Below are 22,145 nucleotides of genomic sequence, written 5' to 3'. Positions count from 1 at the left end.
TCAGTAACTGTCGTTGAGTTAGGGGTTTCCTGATCAGGAAGCAAGTCCTCTGCTTTCTCCTCCTCTATTTTCAGCCATTCAGCTGCTAGGTTAGGAGACAAATATTTACATATGCACGTGTGTGTATCTCCTGTCAGTGCAGACTACAGATTAGAAACTCACAGTGTCTCTAGTTTGCGCTGCAGGGTTTGATGTAGCCTTTCCTTTCCCCTTTTGTCACTTCTTTCTCCAACAGTGAAAAACTTTGCTCTCATAAGCTTCATTCTTCTCCCCTACTTGTTCGATTTCCCTGTAAGTAACCAGTCTGCCCACCAGGTGGGCCTTCTCCTCTGCCCAACCCCTCCATGCATAGTGCCCAAAGATTGGAGTCCTCCCTATGCAAATCACCACCGAGCCCAGCCAAGTGAGCCCCTCCCCAGGTGAGAGTGGTCTGAGCTAAGCGTGTATCCTTCCTAACTCCAGGCTAAACGTGTGTTTCACCTAAATGGCATCTTGATGCATGTACTGTGTTTTCCCTGTAAGGTGTGAAGACCTGGGCAAAGTCAACTGTTGTAGGCAGAATAATGGCCTCCTGGCCGGGTGTGGTGGCTCACACCTGTAATCCCAGCACTTTGGGAGGCCGAGGTGGGTGGATCATGAGGTCAAGAGATTGAGACCATCCCGGTCAACATGGTGAAACCCCATGTCTACTAAAAATACAAAAAAAAATTAGCTGGGCATGGTGGCGCATGCCTGTAATCCCAGCTACTCGGGAGGCTGAGGCAGGAGGATTGCCTGAACCCAGGAGGCGGAGGTCGCGCCATTGCACTCCAGCCTGGGTAACAAGAGCAAAACTCTGTCTCCAAAAAAAAAAAAAAAGAATAATGTCCTCCTAAAAGATGTGCATGACCTGGTCCCTAGAACCTGTGAGTATGTTGCTTCACAAGGCAAAAGAACTGTGTGATGAGGTTATGGACCCCCAGATGGGGGGATTCCTGGATTATGTCTGCTTGCCCTAGTGTGATCACAAGAGGCAGAAGGATCCACGTCCTATGAGGAGAATAAGGAGATTTGACGGCAAGCCCAGAAAGTGAGAGACGAAGATATCTCACTGCTGGCTTGAAGATGGAAGAAAGGAAAGTAGGTGGCATCTGGAAGCTGGAAAAGGTAAGCAAACGTCCTCCCCAAGAGCCTCCAGGAGGAACCCACGCTACTGAAACCTTCGTTTAGGACTTCCGACCCCCAGAACCGTGAGATGACCAGTTTGCATTGTCTCAAGCCACTGTGGTGACGGCAGTTTGTTTAAGCAGCAGTAGGTAACTAATATAGCCGAGGCAGAATTTTAAAACAGTAACAGCAGGCACCAGGCCTTGCTCATGTCCACACTTGCTGGAATGATCTGGGCTGCCTGTCTCCCTGCTCGGCTGTTTACACTTACGACTATCATACCCATTTTGTAGATGAGGCTGCCAGGCTTGAGACGACCACGGTTAGCTGGTTGAAGAGGGGAGAGGCAGCCCAGCATTGGTCTCTGCCGTGAGGATCTCCTGGCCAGGCTGTCAGCTGTCAGGTGAGTCCCACCTCACACCTCCCAAAAGAGTTGGACAATGGCAGTGAATGGAGCCAGGAGGACCTGGAGTCCCTGTTGCTTGGGGAAGGGGGACCAGGGAGGGCCTTAGCCAGGGGCACAATATTTTAGGATCTAGTGTGGAGGAGGAGCAGTGATGTGGGCAGGGAGAGCCTGGGAAGCTGTTCTCTGGGATCTCGGTGTTGACAATTTGAAGAGGGACAGGAGGCCCTGACTATATCACTCCGTTTCCCCTTTCGAGTCTGCAGAGAGCTGGGGACCTCCCAGTAGGTGCCAGCTGTGGGGTGGTCGCTCTTTGTCCCAGTTCTTCTCCTGGGAACTGCCAACCTCCATTTCTCCTCTGCTTTCCAGATCCTACAGCCAGGACACTGCGCCAGGGGCCAACCCCAGGATGGACGGTCCGGCCCACAAGGCTGGGCAGGGAGGAATCCCCAAGGCTGATGCCCGAGGTGTCTCCGGGACCCGGGAGAAGAGGCCCGAGGAGCTGAGGCCCCTCGAAGAAGACCTAGCAGGGAGCCGCCCCACTCAAAAGAATATTCTGAGGACCCTGACTTAGTTACCCCCGAGGGGTTGCTGGCTGGGGAGGGCCCCTGTGAAAGCCCGGCGCCCGCCAGGGACTGCAGCAGGAACTCCTGCCTGGCCCTGCATCGCGGGGCGCCCGCTGGGGAGAAGGCCCCCGTGTGTGACCCTTGTCCAGAGTGGCTCCGGAACCACCCCCGGACTCAACCGTGTGAGGTCCACACGGACTGTTGGCCGTGCCAACAGGGGACTGGCGCTCCGACCTACCCGCGGACCCCAACGCCGACCTCCCGCGGAAGAAGCCCCTCGGTGGAGCAGCCCCGGGCTTGCGCGTGCGGCGAGGCCTTTGCTTGGAGGGCCCCGCGGATCCCCCAAGGGCGGCTGCAGGCGACGGAGGAGCCCAGTCTGTGTGCCCGTTGCGGGAAGCGCTTTCGCCCCAACCAGCAGCAGCCGGGCAAAGGCCCCCCAGCGTGTCCTGAGTGCGACCAAACCTCGCGACCTTGCCCGGGTGTTCCCGAACCCGCGGCCCAGCGACTGTACGCTTGCGACGAGTGCGGCAAGGCGTTCGTGCGCACCTCCGGCCTGTACCGCCACCACCACCGCCGCCGCCCCGTCCCGGTCCGGCGTGCCCTCCGGCTGCAGTGCCCGCCCTTGGGGGACTGTGGCCAGCGGAGTCCCCGACGGGTGTCGGGAGCCGGGAAGAAGCCGTACGAGTGTGTGGAGTGCGCGAAGGCCTCCGGCCTGTTCTCTCACCTCGTGGAGCACCGGCGCGTGCACACCGGCGAGAAGCCCTACGCGTGCCCCGAGTGCGGCAAGGCCTTCAACCAGCGCTCGAACCTGAGCCGGCACCGGCGCACGCACAGTAGCGCCAAGCCCTTCGCGTGCCCACCGTGCGAAAAGGCCCTCGAGGGCCGCTCGGGCCTGGGGCAGCACCGGCGCGTGCACACCGGCGAGAAGCCCTACGCGTGCCCCGACTGCGGCAAGACCTTCCGCGGCTGCTCCGAGCTGCGCCTGCACTCGGGCGAGAAGCCCTACGTCTGCCGCGACTGTGGCAAGGCCTCCGTGCGCAACGGCACCCTGGTGCGCCACCTGCGCACCCACACGGGCGAGCGGCCCTACGCGTGCGGGGAGTGCGGCCGCGCCTTCAGCCAGCGCTCCAACCTCAGCCAGCACCAGAAGCGGGACACCGGCCGCGCGGCGCCTTGACCGCCAGGGGTGGAGAGTCGACGCGTCGCCAAAGCGAACCCTGCGTCCAGGAGAGGCCGTTGTCCCGGAAAACCCACAAACGTTTGTAACCTTGATTAAACTTAGGCTTTGTACGCATGGTGTCCACAGGCTTCCACTGTTAGAGTTTTTTTTTTTTTTTTTTGAGACGGAGTTTCGCCCTTGTTTCCCAGGCTGGAGTGCAATGGCAGGATCTCGGCTCACCACAACCTCCGCCTCCTGGGTTCAGGCAATTCTCCTGCCTCAGCCTCCTGAGTAGCTGGGATTACAGGCATGCACCACCACGCCCAGCTAATTTTTTGCATTTTTAGTAGAGACGGGGTTTCACCATGTTGACCAGGATGGTCTCGATCTCTTGACCTCGTGATCCACCCGCCTCGGCCTCCCAAAGTGCTGGGATTACAGGCTTGAGCCACCGCGCCCGGCCCCTAGAATTTTATTTAACCTTTTCTAACTGGGCACGCAGCATCCAGTTGCAGGCAAAAGCAGTAATAATCTCTACGGGGCGCTATGTGGCCCAGGCACTGTGTCCACGATCTCTGGCCGAGCGCGGTGGCTCACGCCTATAATCAATCCCAGCATTTTGGGAGGCCGAGGCGGGTGGATCACGAGGTCAAGAGATCGAGACCATCCTGGTCAACATGGTGAACCCCGTCCCTACTAAAAATACAAAAATTAGCTGGGCGTGGTGGTGCGTGCCTGTAGTCCCAGCTACTCGGGAGGCTGAGGCAGGAGAATTGCTTGAACCCAGGAGGCGGAGGTTGCGGTGAGCCGAGATCCTGCCATTGCACTCCAGTCTGGGTAACAACAGCGAAACTCCGTCTCAAAAAAAAATCTCTACGGGGCGCTATGTGGCCCAGGCACTGTGTCCACGATCTCTGGGGTCTTTTTCTCCGCAGAGATACGGTGCGTGTTACTGGGCTCTCTGGTATGTGAGGAAACAGGGAAAAATGACTCTCCGGAGGCAGGATTCGAACCTAGGACCTCTTATTGCCCCTTAGGCGGATTCAGGAGCCTTGGGACCTCAGGGTGTTTGCACACCCTTTGCCGTAGCCGGCCTGGCACAGCTCCTGACCCTCCAGAGGTGAAACCTCGCGGCAGGCTTCTGCCTGTCCCGGCCCTGGCAGCTCAGGAGTCGTTGCAGAAGGGGTTCCCTTAGGTGGAGTGTGATGCCCTGGCGAGCTTGCCCTGGTTTGATTAACTAGCGGGGTCTCCTTATTTTCCCCTGAGGCACTCCAGGCTGAGTCGCATCTCCCCAAGGCTCCGCGGTGTGAGTGGAAGTAAAGTGGGTGCCAGAGTTGTTGGCATGATGCCCCCAGCACCACAGAGGTGGGAGTCCACCTCTTCCCTGCTATATGAGTGGCTGTCCATGGCTGTGATTCCAATTTCTTCCTACATTTCATCCACACTGGCTCCAGACAGACCCAAGGCTCCCCACTCCAGAGGCTGACCGGGAACACTGTCTAGGGACAGACCTGTGTCAGGACATTGCCCTTTGGCGTGCATTTCCTCCTCACACCAGCTGGGAGGGCTTGCACATGGCTAAACCAGAGCCCGGGAGAGGACAGAGCTGGGCCCTCAGGGCCTGGGCCTTGTTGCTTCCAATAGAGTTCCCCAAGTGTGGCCTGGGACCCCGAGGCAGAAGATTCCTAGATGGTCCCCGCAGCCACACTGGGGACCACCTGAGCCGGCCATTGACATTTACCACACTCTGTGGCCCTAATGGTACTGTGCAGATGGGCGCTGTTTACGCCCCAGACATTGGTGACCCTCCCTGGGGTACCTCTTTATCTGCCCTTGCCAAGGTCAGACCAGGAAAAGCACCTCTGAGGGGTGGATGCTCAGAGCTTCCAGTGGGGCAGCCAAAGGGCAGGGCCTGAAACCAGCCTCGGAGCCCCTGGGGAATCCACCCAGGGAGAAACTCACCTCATAATGTCCTCAGTCCTCCACAGCCCCCAGAAGGCCCAGGTCTTGGTTAATCCAGGACTCACCCACCAGTGGCTTAAATCCTTCTTTTCTGGGGAAAGCATCCTGATGAGGCAGGCCCTGCCCAACGTTCCTCCCACCTTGTAGTCTCCTTGAAGCCCTCCCCAGCCTCCAGGAGAGGGAGAGCCGTCCTTGCCTTCCCCCCACCACATCCCTCAGGACTCTTCCTGCAGGATTCCCCAAGCAGCAGCTCTCCTGGCGTTCTGTGGCTTTTATGTGCTGCTCTGTCAGGTGTGACCAGAAGAGGAGACACAGGACAAGCTCAGGAAAACAAAATTCATTATGCTCATACATCCTAGAAACAGGAGGTGTGTCCCCTGAGGAAGGACACATGAGAAAGCATCAGCATCTGTCAGAGGCAGCAGGGGCAGGAGCAAGAATGAGTTCTAAGCCAGAGCCTTCACCGCGGTTTCCAAGGGCCTCAGTTCCATGAGCAGCTGGCTGGCATGCACCGCCACATCTGGCTAATTTTTGTATTTTTCTGTAGAGATGAGGTTTCACCATGTTGCCCAGGCTGATAAAAAATTTTTTGAGCTGGGCTCGGCACGGCGGCTCACGCCTGTAATCCCAACACTTTGGGAGGCCGAGGCGGCTGTATCACGAGGTCAGGAGATCGAGACCAGCCTGGTGAAACCTTGTCTCTACTAAAAAAAAAATACAAAAATTAGCTGGGCGTGGTGGTAAGCGCCTGTAATCCCAGCTACTTGGGAAGCTGAGGCAGGAGAATTGCTTGAAACCGGGAGGTGGAGGTTGCAGTGAGCCGAGATCACGCCACTGCACGCCAGCCTGGGCAACAGAGCAAGACTCCTCCTCAAAAAGAAAAAAATTTTTTTTTATTATTTATGTATCTTTTCTTGTTCTTTGAGACTATTCCAAGAAAAATTTTTAAGCTAAAATCGACTCTCATGCAAATGAGATAAAATGAACATAAGTTAAATATTTAAACTTAGAGAAAGAGTAAGATGTTACCGGTTATTTGAGGATCAAGGAAAGGACTGCCCAAACCACCTGGGCTGGGGTGGGGGCTTCCCAGTGCAAACTCGAAAAATTGGCATCAAAAAGCTCATGGAGGCCGGGGATGGTGGCTCATGCCTGTAATCCTAGCATTTTGGGATGCCAAGGCAGGAGGATCACTTAAGCCGAGGAGTTCAAGACCAGCTTGGGCCATATAGTGAGATCCTCTCTCTAGCTATTTATTTAATTTATTTTAGCTTACAGCACCTGGTCTATTTTTTTTTTTTTTTTTTTTTCTGAGATGGAGTCTTGCTCTGTTGCCTAGGCCAGAGTGTGGAGTGGCACTGTCTCCGCTCATTGCAACTTCTGCCTCTCAGGTTCAAGCGATTCTCCTACCTCAGCCTCCCGAGTAGCCGAGATTACAGGCGCAAGCCACCATACCTGGTTAATCTTTGTAGTTTTTTTTTTTTTTGAGACGGAGTTTTGCTCTTGTTACCCAGGCTGGAGTGCAATGGCGCCATCTCGGCTCACCGCAACCTCCGCCTCCTGGGTTCAGGCAATTCTCCTGCCTCAGCCTGAGTAGCTGGGATTACAGGCACGCGCCACCATGCCCAGCTAATTTTTTGTATTTTTAGTAGAGACGGGGTTTCACCATGTTGACCAGGATGGTCTCGATCTCTTGACCTCGTGATCCACCCGCCTCGGCCTCCCAAAGTGCTGGGATCACAGGCCTGAGTCACCGCGCCCGGCCCGTCACTCATTCACTCATCACTCCTCCAGACTTGTGGTTTCGCCTTCGTGCCCCGGGCCGCGCCATCATTTCTTCCCACATTCATTCATTCATTCATCAGCCCACGCCCCGCGGAGTTCCTGAGCTCCGCAGGCTGCGGGGGGCCTCACCTCCGAGCCTGGGGAGCTGCCCGCACAGGCCTCGCGCCACCTGGCCGCCGTTTCCTCCCCTTTACCCACCCTGTATTGGTCCAGCCTGGGCCTTGGTGGTGGGGAGGACACAAATAGGCACCCGTGACCCGTCAGACGAGTGCCCGTTGTTGGGCGCGTGGCCGCCGGGACTGACGCGGGAGGTGGCTCTGACCGTCTGGCGGTGAGGAGGCGGCGTCCAGGCTCAGAGAGGGCACGCAGCGTGGATGTGAGGACCGCGGGGAGGCTGGAGCAGCGAGGCAGACACCAAGGACCTTCCGCGGCTCACATGCTACCCCACGACGAGGGCGGACCCAGGACGGCAGCCCTGTTAGCCGGTGCTGGGGGCTGGGGGCTGGCAGGTTGGGGTCGCACAGCACAGGCCCTGGATGGAGGGGCAGCCTTGCCTGGGTCCGCCTTGAGAAACGTGGGCCCCTGGGGGGTCCGGATTTCTTATTCTTCAATACAAAAATAACGGATTTTCATTGAAATCGGACGACTTTTTTATTATTATTTATTTATTTATTTATTTTTTCTGGAGGTCCGGGTGGCCCGGGCGCGGCGCTGGGCACCCCCGCGATGCCCCAAAGATTTATTTATTTATTTTTAAGACGGAGTCTCACTTTGTTGCCCAGACTGTAGTGCTGTGGCATAATGTTGGCTCAGCACTTTGGGGGGCCAAGGCAGGCGGATCATGAGGTCAGGAGATTGAGACCATCCTGGCCAACATGGTGAAACCCCCTCTCTACTAAAATACAAAAAATCAGCTGGGCACGGTGGTGCACGCCTGTCATCCCCAGCTACTCGGGAGGCTGAAGGCAGCAGAATCACTTGAACCTGGGGGGCAGAGGTTGCAGTGAGCCAAGATTGTGCCATTTCACTGCAGCCTGGGGTAAGAGCAAAATTCTGTCTCAAAAAATAAAAATAGGCCGGGCGCGGTGGCTCATGCCTATAATCCCAGCACTTTGGGATTATGGTCAAAAGACTGAGACCATCCTGGTCAACAAGGTGAAACCCCATCTCTACTAAAAATACAAAAATTAGCTGGGCATGGTGGTGTGCGCCTGTAGTCCCAGCTACTTGGGAGGCTGAGGCTGGAGAATTGCTTGTACCCAGAAGGCAGAGGTTGCGGTGAGCTGAGATTGTGCCATTGCACTCCAGTCTGGGTAACAACAGCGAAACTCAGTCTCAAAAAAAATAAAATAAAATAAAAAATAAAAATAAAAATTAGCCGCTTATGGTGGCACGTACTTGGTGTCCCAACTCCTTGGGAGGCTGTGGCGGTAACATGGCTTTCACCTGGGAGATGAGATCACACCACTGCACTCCAGCCTGGTGACAGACGACCCTGTCTCAAAAAGAAAATAAAAAGAATGTTGCGTAAATAGAATCATACAGTTCTTATGCTTTTGAGACTGGTTGGTAACTTAAAAAAAAAAACAAAACATAATTTAGCCAGGTGCGGTGGCATGTGCCTGCAGTCTCAGCTACTCGGGAGGCTGAGGTGGGAGGACCGCTTGAGCCCAGGAGTTCTGGGCTGTAGTGTGCTATGCCGATCGGGTGTCCGCACTAAGTTCGGCATCAATATGGTGACCTCCCGGGAGCAGGGGACCAGCAGGTTGTCTAAGGAGGGGTGAACCGGCCCAGGTCAGAAATGGAGCAGGTCAAAACTCCTGTGCTGATCAGTAGTGGGATCAAGCCTGTGAAAAGCCACTGCACTCCAGCCTGGGCAACATAGCCAGACCCCGTCTCTTAAAATATATATATAATAAAATAAAATAAAAAACATCATTTAAATGCCACAAAATTTATCCTTGTAAAGTGTACAATTCAGTGGTTTTTAGTATATTCAGAGTTGTGCAGTCATCACCACTAATCCCAGAATATTTCCATCACTCCCAAGGAAACCGTATCTCCCCTTTCTCTTTTCCATGTAGATCCTGGCAACCACTAACCGATTCTGTCTCATGGACTTCTCTGTTCTGGACATTTCATATAAATGGAATCACATTATATGAAGTCTTTTGTGTCTGAATTTTCACGTAACATTTTTTTTGTTTTCTTTTTACACTTACAATATTTTCAAGACTCTTCCACCTTCTTGTACTTTATTATTATTTTTTTGAGATGGAGTCTCACTCTGTCACCCAGGCTGCAGTGCAGCGGCACGATGTCAGCCCACTGCAACCTCTGCTCCCTGGGTTCAAGTGATTTTTGTGTCTCAGCCTTCCAACTAGCTGGGACTACAGGCACAAACCACTACGCCTGGCTAATTTTTTTGTATTTTTAGAAGAGATGGGGTTTCACCATGTTGACCGGGGTGGGCATTCCTTTTCATGGCTGAATTATATTCCACCGTATGGAGAGATGGATCATGTTTTATTTTGTCCGTCCATCAGCTGATGGGCATTTTGCCTTGTTTCCCCTTTTTGGCTATTATAAATAAGGTTGCCATGATATCCAGGTACAAGGTTTTCTGTGGACATATTTTCATTTCTCTCTGAGTGGAATTGCTGTTTCCACATAGGCTACACCATTTTATATTCCCACCAGCATCTGATTAAGTGTTAACATTGGCAGCCAACTTAAAATTTTAAAACACTTCCCGGAGGGGACAGTCAAACAGGACCCATCTGCTGGTCTGACTATGGGTGTCCTGTTTTCAAGCTCTGCCTTAGGTGGTCTGTGTGTGGGATGTGGGGAGACAAGGCAGGGCAGGGACCCTCAGGAAAAGCAGGGAGAGGCACAGGGATGTACAAGCAGCCATGGCACCTCAGTGTGTCCCTCAGGCACCTGGATACCCAGGTGGGCAAAGATGCTGACACTGGGGGCCTGAAGCGCTGACACCCCCATTCTTACATTTTTACTCAGTCTCAGTTGGTCCCAAGGAGGGGACCTTCATGGCCTTGCTGTGCTCACAGCCTCACCTTTGTGTTTCCAGCTCTGGAGAAAGTACTTTGGGCCAAGCAGCTGCCTTTCCCTCCCAGTGAAGGGGCAGGATGGCTGCTAGATGCGTAAGGCCTCAGCCCTGGCCCCCCAGGACCTCCAGAGTCTACTCGCACTGATGGTGGGTGAGCCCAGCTCTAAGACCCCTGACCAGAGCTTCTGGGGGTTCTGCTACGAGGAGGCAGCAGGGCAGTGAGGAACCGTGAGCTGTGTGCCAGTGGCTGACGCCCGAGGCATGCTCCAAGGAGCAGATGCTGGAGCTCTTGGTGCTAGAGCAGTTACTGGGCACACTGGTTCTGGAGATCCAGGCCTACCGCAGGAGCAGTGGCCCGGCAGCCCTGAGGAGGCCACCGCCCTGGTGGAGGGGCTGCAGCGGGACTCAGCTGAGCCGGGACTCCAGGTGAGTAGGGGCTGGGCTGGGGGCTGGGTGTGCCTCCCTCTCACAACCCCAGCTGAGCCAGCATTGGGACAGATAGGGGGTTGGTGTCTGAGAGGGCCTGGGGCTGTGGGAAAATGATAGTGACACGTGGGAGTTTGGTGGTCCTGGCTTGGGAAGCAGAGTCAGAGATGTCCTCCAGTCCACACCTGTGTGCTCTGCGCTGTCCTGAGAACTGAGGGTGCAGAGAAGGGTGGGTTATGCCATTGCATGCCCCTCGTTTTCTCCTCAGATCTGCTGGGGACATGTGCGGTGGGCTGTTGACCCCAGAGAAGGATCCCGAGGGTGGAGGCAGCAAGCTCTACTTCTGGTAGAGGATCGTCCTTGCAGAGATGGGCATGGACTGGCGTCTCTAACAGGTGTGCTGGCCTCCTCTGAGAACTGTGCGAAATGGAGATCTGGGGCTCCAGTGGGGAACAAGGGCAGGGTGTGAGTCCCCACCCCTCCTCCCTTGTGAGCTGTGAGCGAGAACAGAGGTTGTAAACGGGTTTCTGTCTCCGGCCAGGGGCTAGGAGGTCAGAGGACCTGAAAGATGCAGGGGTGGCAAGTCTGACGACACCCCCATTGTACTTGACTGGCCTTTGCAAAAGACAGACGGGTCCTAGAGAATGACGGTGGGGTATCAGGTCATGCTGATGCTGACTCAGCTGTGTTGTCTTGACTGGAGCAAGCTGGCTCAGCTTCTGGTACAAGAGCGACACAATTCTTAGCTTCCTCTGCATGCACTCAATGCCATTCCACGCCCCAGGTCTCCCTGCTTGTCCTAAATCTCACAGATGTCACTTAGCAGATCTGTGAATTCAGTGCAGGCTGTAATTCTGCAATGCATGCAATTAAGTTCTGTGTCTGCTTCAGCTGCATTTGCCCTTGCTTCAAGAAGTCAGAAATTCCTTTAGCGCTAACCTGGAAGCTCTCTGGGCCTGTGTGTCTTTTTATTTTTATTTTTTGAGACAGAGTTTCGCTCTTGTTACCCAGGCTGGAGTGCAATGGCGCGATCTCGGCTCACCACAACCTCCGCCTCCTGGGTTCAGGCAATTCTCCTGCCTCAGCCTCCTGAGTAGCTGGGATTACAGGTGCACACCACCATGCCCAGCTAATTTTTGTATTTTTAGTAGAGATGGGGTTTCACCATGTTGACCAGGATGGTCTCGATCTCTTGACCTCGCGGTCCACCCACCTCAGCCTCCCAAAGTGCTGGGATTACAGGCTTGAGCCACCGCGCCCAGCTTTTTTTTTTTTTAACCACTACACTACAGAAGTTTCTGTGTCTTGAGCTAAGGATTTAAAGCCCTGGGCTTGTCGTATTTCTATAAGTTCTCTAGCACTGTCAAAAGCAGCCAACCCACCCCACAGTCCACATGGTCGCCATTGCTGCTACCACCTGCTCAGTGCAGTGGCCACCGTGTCTCCCAAGGTGCTGGCTTCAGTCGACACTTCATGTCAAATAACCACAGGTGAGGGTCAAACGCGATGCAACTGCACGCTGTGGCTTCCTAGTGTCTCATATTCTGTTGGCAAGAAGCTCAGCGCTGCATTCCTGACCGAGGTCAGAATCAAATCAGTCCCAGAGTCTCACCTTCGTACTTACGTTTCATGGGACTTTTCTTTTGCCACCACATGTGGCTAATTAAAATTTTTTTTTTTTTGTAGATACAGTGTCTCACCATGTTGCCCAGGCTGGTCTTGAACTCCTGGACTCAAGTGTTCTTCCTGCCTCAGCCTCCCAAAGTATTGGGATTACAGGCGTGAGCCACTGTACCTGGCCAGGGACTCTTCTCGATACCAAGTACTACACCAGTCAGAGTCCAGTAAGGAAACAGAAACCACACTAGCTTTTTCAAACAGAGGGGATACACGTTAGGGACTGGTTGTGCAGCTTTCACAAGGCTCAGGGAGCAAAACTGGATGTTGCAGAAACTCAGAGGTTGCTGCTTGCAGGATGCCGCTACCACCCTTAGGGCTGGAGAACCCCAGGGAGCCAAAAGGAGGGTGCAGCGAGGCTGGTGTTGGGACTGCCAAAGGGAAGTTACAGACGGACAGCTCCACCTCGGCAGATCTCAGATCTGACCATGCCACTGGCTGCCTGGGCAGCCCCACTGCCAGTGGGCTGAAAGGTTCAATGTCACTGTTCAAGGTTCAGTTCTGTGCACACCCTGAGCTCTGCTCCTCTGGCCTGGCCACCAGTCCTCGTCTGAGTGCCCCAGGCCTGGTTATGACTTCAGACCTCAGCACCTGGTTGTCTCTTCTGCAGAGAATGCATTCTCCCCCAGTCCAACCAGAACACAGCCTCTCCAGGTGCTGGCTCTGAGCAGGAGAGAGCATGCAGCAGGTGCTCAGCAATATGGAAATGAAACCAGACACCGGGAGTCTCCCCAGCTCCCTATCCCTCACAGCAGAAGCCAGAGCCCCTGCAGTGCCCAGCATGACTGGTCACCATCACGTCCCTGAGCTCTGCAACCGTCCCTACCCCTTGCCTCCTCTGCTCCTTCTCATTGCAACCCCATTTCCCATCTTTGCACTGGCTGCTCCCTCTGCCTGGAATGCTTCTTGCCCAGTTATCCCACTGTCTTCTTTGCGTCTGGCACACAGTAGATGCTTAAATGCTTGTGGAATAAATGAGTGGGGAAGATACAGTGCAGGGGGCAGGTGAGGGCTGGATGGTTTCCCTGACCTCACCCTAGTAGCAGAGCTAGTCTGGGACACCCAGGGTGGGAACCAGACCTCCAGGGGTGAGAATGACAGGACTTCCACAGAGGTTGAGTATCAGAGCATCACAGTCTCACCCCGTCCTGTTCCATCCGAACAGGCTGTGGTGAGAGAGAGAGACAGAGAGAGAGAGAGAGGCCACGGGGAGATGGGGAGGCAGGGGAAGGGGGAAGCCTGGCCTCCTGGCAGCAGGCTGTAGCCACAGGAATGAGCACCAGCAGCTCAGGTAACTGAGCACAGGTCACGGGTAGGCATGGGAGGTGCAGATCTCGGCTGAATGTCCTGGTTGGAAATCTGACTCCAGAGCCGTGGTGGGTCACGCCATGCAGAATAAACCAGTGATGGAGAAGAAGAAACCACAGTACCCAGGGAGAGTGAGGGAGCACCTCCAGGCAGCCCATGCGATGGCAGCCGCAGAATGTCTGAACACAGGTGAACCCCACCTTTGGTGTCACACGTGTGGTGTGGTGTGACAGGGAGGGGTCACGCTGGACTTCAGCCCTGGCAGTGTGCACTGACCTCAGCAGCTCCAGGCGGAGTGAGGAGAACTCGGCGCCCCCTTCTAGAAAAGGATCCAGCACCGAAATGACAATGAGGTTATTTTGGCCTCATTTTCTCACTCGTTATTGATTTAGTTTGTTAATTATCCATGATTATTGATCATAATTGTTGCTTAGGATCCTAAGGCCTCAGAAGTTCACCCTTTGCCCCCACCCCATGCTGGTCCTGCCCCTGCCTTCCGGGAAGGTCAAACACGGGAAGAGGTCAGTGCCTGAGGCGCCCCCACACCCCCCCCCGCCCTCCCTCGGGGCCTTGTTGCTGCAGACTCTCACCCCAGACACTCACTGCACCAGAGTGAGTGTGACCATCATGTCCATGTTGGTGGCCTTCCTCTTGCTCTGGGGTGAGGCCTCCCGGGGCCTGGGTTCCTGGGGTTGGAAGGGGTGGGAATGGGAGACTCACAGGGGCTGTCTCCACAGGTCTCTCCCGGGGCCCAGTGACAGAAGCAGCCACATGTGAGTGCAGGGCTGGGGTCTGGGGATGGTGGGTGACCCCACCCCAGGCCATGGGTGAGCCCTGTCCCCGTGGCACTGAGCTGATCCCAGCCACCCCTTGCAGTTTTTGAGACCCAGCCCCTCCTGTGGGCAGAGTCCAAATCGCCGCTGGAACCCTCGGCTGAGGTAACGCTGACATGCCAGGCCCGCCTGGAGACCGTAAACTTCCAGCTGTTCAAGAATGGGGTGGCCCAGGAGCCTGTGCACCTTGATGCACCTGCCATCAAGCACCAGTTCCTGCTGACGGGTGACACCCAGGGTCGCTACCGCTGCCGCTCAGGCTTGTCCCGGGGATGGACCCGGCTGAGCGAGCTCCTGGAGCTGACAGGGCCAAGTGAGCTGGGGCATGGATCGGGGCCAGGAGGCAGTGGGCAGGTGGCTGACTGGGGGGGAGGCCTCCCTTCTTCCAAGTCATCTGATGTCTTTGAGCCTCAGTCTTCCATCTGTCAAATGGGGATGACATCTGTGCTAACCCCAGTGTTGCCAGGAATAAATGACTGAGCCCCCAGCAGGCCCCATGCCGTACAGCCCCCACACGCTCCTTGCTCTTGCTGTACGCCTTGTTTCCACCGGTGCCTGCCTCCCTTTTCCCACCAATGCCTCCATCCCTGTCTCCCTCACATTTTCGTGAGTGTGGGGCCCAGGCTCTGCTGGCTTCCCATGTCTCCCGAGTTATCCAGAACCACTCTTTGACTCCACTCCACCCACAGAGTCCTTGCCTCCGCCCTGGCTCTCAGTGAAGCCAGTGTCCTGGATCACACCCGGCCTGAACACAACAGCGGTGTGCCGAGGCGGGCTGCGGGGTGTGACTTTTCTGCTGAGGCGGGAAGGCGACCATGAGTTTCTGGAGATGTCTGAGGCCCAGGAGGATGTGGAGGCCACCTTTCCTGTCCACCGGGCTGGGAACTATAGCTGCAGCTACCAGACCCACGTGGCAGGCACCTCCTCGGAGCCCAGCGATACTGTGACCATTAAGGAGCTCGGTGACTGGGGAAGCATCTCTGAGGGCTGCTGGGGGAGGAGGCTACAGGGGACACGGCCACATTCACCCTGACCTCCATGCTGAATGCCCTTACTCAGTACCAGGTCCAGGAAGCTGGCCACACAGTTGCTTGTGTCTGATGGTTGCAAAGGAATTTGGGCAGAGGATGCCCAAAGATTGGAAGGGTGGGCCAGGTGCAGTGGCTCACGCCAGTAATCTCAACTCTTTGGGAGGCGGAGGTGAGCAGATCACAAGGTCAAGAGATCGAGACCATCCTGGCCAATGTAGTGAAACCCTATCTCTACTTAAAATACAAAAATTAGCTGGGCGTGGTGGCGCACACCTGTAATCCCAGCTACTCAGGAGACTGAGACAGGAGAATCGCTTGAACCCAGGAGGCGGAGGTTGCAGTGAGCCGAGATCACACCACTGCACTCCAGCCTGGGTTACAGAGACTCCATTTCAAAAAAACAAAAAACAAAAACAAAACAAACAAACACAAAAAAGAATGGAAGGGTGTCCCTGGGGCTGCCACCTGGAGGGCGGAGGGCAGAGGTCTGGGCCTGGGCAGAGGGTAGCTCCAGGGTAGGGGAGCCCAGTAACGCTGCCTACCTTGCAGCCTCACCACCACCACCTGCGCTGAGGCTGGATAGAGAGTCCACCCAGGTCCTGCGCCCTGGCAGCAAAGCGACCTTCACCTGCGTGGCTCCCCTGAGTGGAGTGGAGTTCCAGCTGCGGCGCGGGGAGAAAGAGCTGCTGGTACCCAGGAGCAGCACCAGCCCAGACCGCATCTTCTTTCACCTGAACGAGGTGGCCCTGGGGGATGGAGGTCACTACACCTGCCGCTACCAGCTGCGTGACAACCAAAATGGCTGGTCTGCAGACAGCGAGCCGGCGGAGCTGATTCTGAGCGATGGTGAGCCTGGGTTGGCAGTGACAGGGGCTTGGCGGGGTCCCTGGGAAGCAGGAGCAGCACCAGGTGTAGAGTCGGGGAAGTGCAGTGCTCTGGGCCGTGGTCCTGTCTCAGCTTTACCTGCCCATCCCCCGACTCAGGGTCCTGAACTGCAAATGGGACCACAAGCGTGGCAAACTTCTGGCCCCAGGAAGACTAACTGGGTGAACAGGTCTGGCCCAGGCCACAGGGTGCACAACCTCGCTGGGGTCCCCTCCAGCCTGCCAGGTCTAGGTCTGGGTGGGCACTGAGGGCCTCTGCTGAGGCAGCTCCTCCACTCGCTTACTCTGGGCTTGATGATATTTAGCAAACTCTGAGCATCGGGCAGCGAACCCCATTCCCAGCGAATCACAGATGCCCCTGGGTGGCGTGGGCATTGCGGCAGTGCCCAGAATATGCTCGTGGAGCAAATCCACTATCGAGCGACATCGTGCACGAGGCATCAAGCCACGGACAAAACATGTCCTCGTCTGTTTCTATAGACAAACAAATGAGTAAGAAACAGTGGAAGGTGCGTGTGAGATATCCAAGAAGGGCTGGGGATGGAAAGGCGGGCCCAGAGGAGGCGAGGTAGGAAGCTGGCCAGATCATTGCGGGCAGAAGACTCAGCCAAGGCAAAGAGAGCGGGGCTGGACCACGCCTTAGGGCCGGGTCACCTGCTTGGCGCCCGGTCAGCCCGCGTCCTCTCCGCAGAGAGGCTGCCGGCGCCGGTGTTCACCGCAGAGCCCGCGAGTCCGAACCCGGAGCCCGGCACGCGCGTGCGGCTGCGGTGCCTGGCACCCCTGGAAGGCGCGCGCTTCGCCCTGGTGCGAGAGGACAGGGGCGGGCGCCGCGTGCACCGTTTCCAGAGCCCCGCTGGGACCGAGGCCCACTTCGAACTTCGCAACATTTCGGTGGCCGACTCCGCCAACTACAGCTGCGTGTACGTGGACCTGGAGCCACCTTTCAGCGGCTCCGCGCCCAGCGCGCGCTTGGAGCTGCGCGTGGACGGTGAGCTGGCGGGGGTACCAGTGAGGGCGCGTGCGCGGGTTCAGTGCCTTTGGAGCCTCCTGCCTTTGCCCGCCTGTCCTTGGGCGTCCGACGGCCGCGCTCTGGGCCTCGATTCAGCACCCACCGCCTCCTCTGGCGGGGAGCAGGCGATCGGTGGTGGAGGGTCCTGGGGACGCCTCGAATTTCGGCTTATTTCCCACGACGCGTGCCTGTAGGTCACGTGTGGCATCGTGGTCAGCAGCATGGAGGCTGGACCCAGGTTTTCTTGGGCATATCCCTGCAGCTTTTGCCTGCTCTGTTTTCCTGTGCTGGCCGGGTCTGTCGTCATGCTGGTCCCCTGGCCCCGCCCCGGTCCCGCGGGCGCAGGGCTGATGTGTCATTCTCCCCAGCCCCGCAGTCCCCAGCTCCGTTTTTCCCTCTCATTTCCTCATCGACGTCTCCAGGACTCAGAGGCCAGCAGAGCCTGCGGGCGCAGGTCTGCCCTCCAGAACTTGGGGTCTTGCCCTTTGCTGGGAGTACCGTTTCCTTCCTTTTCTCTTTTCTTTTCTGTTTGATAGAGTCTCGCTCTGTTGCCCAAGCTGGAGTGTAGGGGCGAGATCTCGGCTCGCTGCAACCTTTGCCTCCTGGGTTCAGGTGATTCTTCTGCCTCAGTCTCCCGAGTAGCTAGGACCACAGGCGCGCGCCACCATGCCCGCCTAATTTTTGTATTTTTAGGAGAGACGGGGTTTCACTTGGCCAGGCTGGTCTCGAACTCCTGACCTTATGATCTGCCCTCCTCGGCCTCCCAAAGTGCTGAGATTACAGGCGTGAGCCACTGTGCCCGGCCAATTAGCTGTCAATTAATTGTAAACAACTTCATGTAGTTTGCCCAGCACTTCAATGGTTATGGAATATAACTTTTAAAATGTCAAAGTATGCTATACATACTTTTCTGCTAGGTTGGGCTAGTATCCTCAAGATACTCAAACTATTGAATAAAATACACTTTTAAATCAATATAAGTACTTAATTAAATTCGCTGAATTCAACAGCGTTACCAACATCTTTCAGGATTTTTTTTTTTTTTTTTTTTTGAGACGGACTCTCGCTCTGTCACCCAGGCTGGAGTGCAGTGGCGCGATCTCAGCTCATTGCAACCTCCACCTCCTGGGTGCAAACAATTTTCTGTCTCAGCCTCCCGAGTAGCTGGGATTACAGGCCCCTGCCACCACCCCCGGCTAATTTTTGAATTTTTATTAGAGACAGGGTTTCACCATCTTGGCTAGGCTGGTTTTGAACTTCTTTTTTTTTTTTTTTTTTTTTTTTGAGACGGAGTTTCGCTCTTGTTACCCAGGCTGGAGTGCAATGGCGCGATCTCGGCTCACCACAACCTCCGCCTCCTGGGTTCAGGCAATTCTCCTGCCTCAGCCTCCTGAGTAGCTGGGATTACAGGCACGCGCCACCATGCCCAGCTAATCTTGTATTTTTGGTAGAGACGGGGTTTCTCCATGTTGATCAGGATAGTCTCGATCTCTTGACCTCGTGATCCACCCGCCTCGGCCTCCCAAAGTGCTGGGATTACTGGCGTGAGCCACCGCGCCCGGCCCCTTAAATACAGTTTTAAAGTTAAATTTACGGAGGGAAAAAACCCTCATATATTAACACAAATTGTATGTCCTTTTTTGGTTCCTCAATGAAGGAGCACTGATTTCTTCATCATTTCTTCTTCCCTTCACCCGTCCTGAATGACCGAGGCTGGGAATCCCGGAAGTCCCGAGTGGCCCCGAATCTGGGTCTTCCACGGTCCTGGGGGAGGGTTGACGGGGACACGAGACACAGACGTTGCGCGCGGATGGCCGGGGTGTGAAGGCAGCGGGCGCAGCTCCGCGGGGCCTGAAGAGCCGTCTGCGCTCAGGAACAAGACAGAAGGGGAAGATGAGGCCGGGGATGAGGCGCAGGCACGGGCGCGGCCTAGGGTGTGGCCTGGCCCGACCGCCCGCCTGCTCTGCCCAGGGCCCCCTCCCAGGCCTCAGCTCCGGGCCACGTGGAGTGGGGCGGTGCTCGCGGGCCGAGACGCCGTCCTGCGCTGCGAGGGGACCATCCCCGACGTCACCTTCGAGCTGCTGCGCGAGGGCGAGACGAAGGCCGTGGAGACGGTCTACACCCGCGAGGCCTCGGCAAACCTCGCGCTCATCTTCGTGGGGCCCCAGCACGCTGGCAACTACAGGTGCCGCTACCGCTCCTGGTGGCCCAACACCTTCGAATCGGAGCTCAGCGACCCCGTGGAGCTCCTGGTGACAGGTGACGTTTCCCGAGGTCCCGTGTGCCGGTTCCATCCGCGGCGTTGGCCTCGGCTGTGCCCTCCTCTAGGAGGGCCTTTCCCTGTTCCTCCCTTTGGTTGGCGCTTGGTCTCCCCGGGGGCTCGTGGGGGATTGCGGTTGGGGAAGTGTTCAGCAAACGCCCTGCAGCTGGAGCCCTGGAGGGAGGTGCAGACGGAGGTCTCGGATGGCAGCCGCCCACGCGCTTCCTTCCTGGGGGGCGTCAGGGAGGAGGGCATAGGATTTCCCCTCGTCCACCACTTCTCTTTTCTCCCGTTTGTCTAGAAAGTTGATGCAGCCGCGGGCTGAGAGTACTGTTGCTGTCCTCGGAACTGCCAGGGATTCTGGACGGGCTCCCACCCTTCCTGTGGCAGCAGAAGGCTGGGCTCCCTGGGGGGCTGGAGGGTGCCCCCTCGTTCCTCCCAGGAATTAATAAATGTGAAGAGAGACTTTGTTTAAAATGTCTTTGGACTCCCAGGGTTGAGTGGGCTGGGATCCTGTGTCCTCCTGAAAATGATGGGTCCTGGGGTGGCTCCTGAGGTAGAAGAGAGAATTGGCTCTTAAGCCCACATTTTTCTTTTTTGAGACAAGGTCTCGCTCTGTCACCCAGGCTGGAGTGCAGTGGTGCAGTCGGGCTCACTGTAGCCTCAACCTCCCAGGCTCAAGTGATCCTCCTGCCTCAGCCTCCCAAGTATCTGGGACCAGGGGCATGCATCACCACGCTTGGCTAATTATTTTTTTTGTAGATACAGGGTCTCACTGTGTGCCCAAGCTTGTCTTGAACTCCTGGCCTTAAGTGATTCTCCCACCTCAGCCTTCCAAGTAGCTGGGACTACAGGCATGAGCCACCATGCCTGGCCAACCCACATTTTTCTGCTACTTATTTTTTGTAGAGATAGGTCTATGTTACCCAGGCTGGTCTTAAACTCTTGGGCTCAAGTGATCCTCCCGCCTCAGCCTCCCGAAGTGTTAGGATTACAGGTGTGAGCCGCAGCACCCGGCTAACCAACACTTCTCAAGGCCTCTTTCATCTGTGCTCTTCCACCATGCTGCCTTTTACTCCCTGGGCACCTCTGCCTGGTCCCAACAGGTATCGGCAGGTTGCTCGAGCCTCCCAAGTAGCTGGGATTGCAGGCCTGTGCCACCACACCTGGCTAACTTTTGTATAAAATGTTCTTTGCCTTCTGGCCTCGATAATCTCTGAGAAGCCGCTGTGAGCTTTCGAATTATCTCCCTGATGTAAGGCATAACTTTTCTCAGACTGTTCAAAAAATTTTAGAATTTTAGTTTTCAGCAGAACATGATGTGTCTGGGCATGGATTTGATTATGCTCTTTTGGAGTTGTTTTTGAACTTGTAAATTTATTATTTCTTTAAAATAAGAGTTTCGCTCTTGTTGCCCAGGCTGGAGTGCAATGCCGCGATCTCGGCTCACCGCAACCTCCGCCTCCTGGGTTCAGGCAATTCTCCTGCCTCAGCCTCCCTAGTAGCTGGGATTACAGGCATGCGCCACCATGCCCAGCTAATTTTTTGTATTTTTAGTAGAGACGGGGTTTCACCATGTTGACCAGGCTGGTCTCGAATTCCTGACTTTGTGACCCAGCAAAGGTGCTGGGATTACAGGCATGAGCCTCTGCGCCATATCGTTTCTAAAGAACATATGGCTGGACCAAAAATGAATTCAATCTGTTGGAATTGGTCTTTACACTTGGCTTGTTGCATACAGTCATGTTTACTGAAACTGCTGACATATTTGGACGTGCTGTCACATCCCGGTGCCTGCAGTTCCTGGCAGTGTGACTCTGGCCAGTTGGTTATATTTGCCACGTCACTTCCTCCTCTATAAAATGGGGATGGTTGTGTGAGGATTAAGTGAGATGTGTATAAACTATTTCGTAGACTGACAAGCAAACAGGTTCTCAGTAGATTCCTTTTCCTCCCTGATCTCCTCCCCTTTTAAACGGACACGGACAGACACGTCTCACAACCAAATGAATGAAGATGCTGAGCATCAAGGGGATGGAGAGTCAATTCTTGTGACGGAGACTGAGCAAGGGGCAGGCAGAGAGGTGCCGATGATTGCTGCAAGTCAGAGCCAGTGTCCAGGGCCAGGCTCTGGGTCTGGCACTGCACAAGGTGGGTCTTGTCCCTGGTTTACAGATGAGAAGGTCATGGAGGTTCAGGAAAGTCACTTAATCTTGGGTCCCTAAAGGCCACAGGAAGGAGTGAGGCTTTGCAGCCTGATTTCAGGCCCATGCCTACTCTGTTCACTGAAGCCTGCTGGAAGCCTGTGCAGTCATTTCACTGGGAACGTGCATCTCTCCTCTCGAGTTTTCCCCTAAGCCTGTCACCCTGCTCTGTCTCTCAGTCTCTGCCACACGATATGTGGCAGTCTCTGCCTGTGTCTGGGACTCCCTCAGAGATACTTCCACAAGGTCTCTGTCTCCCTGAGTCTCACCTTCATGTTATGAACCTTTCCCACCAGTCTTTGTGACTCTACTTACTCTTGACATAGAGGGAATGAGCCTCAAACACAGGGAGATACACAGGGAGAGATGGCGGCGGTGACTAGTACACAATACGGCAGGTCAAATGGTTCACATGAGACCATCAC

The 22,145-nt window shown here is 55.5% G+C and overlaps 2 protein-coding genes across 3 annotated transcripts; both read left to right on the top strand.

The window, feature by feature from the left end:
- Positions 1-1,877: 1,877 nt before the first annotated feature.
- On the top strand, positions 1,878-3,380 carry LOC103790140 (zinc finger protein 837). The gene is given in 2 exon segments (XM_008988831.6): positions 1,878-2,100; positions 2,103-3,380. Coding segments are annotated over 2 exon segments (1,332 nt in total). The 5' UTR covers positions 1,878-1,958; the 3' UTR covers positions 3,293-3,380.
- Positions 3,381-14,100: 10,720 nt separating this feature from the next.
- On the top strand, positions 14,101-19,981 carry A1BG (alpha-1-B glycoprotein). 2 transcript variants are annotated; one of them, XM_008988829.5, is made up of 8 exons: positions 14,101-14,160; positions 14,237-14,272; positions 14,376-14,645; positions 15,022-15,294; positions 15,913-16,209; positions 16,939-17,235; positions 19,228-19,515; positions 19,818-19,981. In XM_008988829.5, exons 1-8 carry the CDS (start codon positions 14,127-14,129, stop codon positions 19,823-19,825), a joined length of 1,503 nt encoding a protein of 500 aa, XP_008987077.3. In that variant the 5' UTR covers positions 14,101-14,126; the 3' UTR covers positions 19,826-19,981. The 2 variants fall into 2 exon arrangements, with proteins under 2 accessions (XP_008987077.3, XP_008987078.3); XM_008988830.5 differs by lacking the exon at positions 15,022-15,294.
- The last annotated feature ends 2,164 nt before the right edge of the window (positions 19,982-22,145 follow it).

Source organism: Callithrix jacchus, chromosome 22 (assembly GCF_049354715.1).
Source record: "Callithrix jacchus isolate 240 chromosome 22, calJac240_pri, whole genome shotgun sequence".
In the NCBI taxonomy this organism is placed as follows: Eukaryota; Metazoa; Chordata; class Mammalia; order Primates; family Cebidae; genus Callithrix; species Callithrix jacchus.
The sequence above is the reverse complement of the archived record's forward strand: the minus strand, read 5'-3'. Positions and strand labels throughout refer to the sequence as shown.

Bases quoted from the DNA above. Each gene is read 5' to 3' on its own strand.
- A1BG (XM_008988829.5), top strand. From the start codon at position 14,127: ATGTCCATGTTGGTGGCCTTCCTCTTGCTCTGGG. The intron at 14,646-15,021 runs GTGAGCTGGGGC...CTCCACCCACAG, and splicing joins CCTGGAGCTGACAGGGCCAA to AGTCCTTGCCTCCGCCCTGG. The intron at 15,295-15,912 runs GTGACTGGGGAA...CCTACCTTGCAG, and splicing joins TGTGACCATTAAGGAGCTCG to CCTCACCACCACCACCTGCG.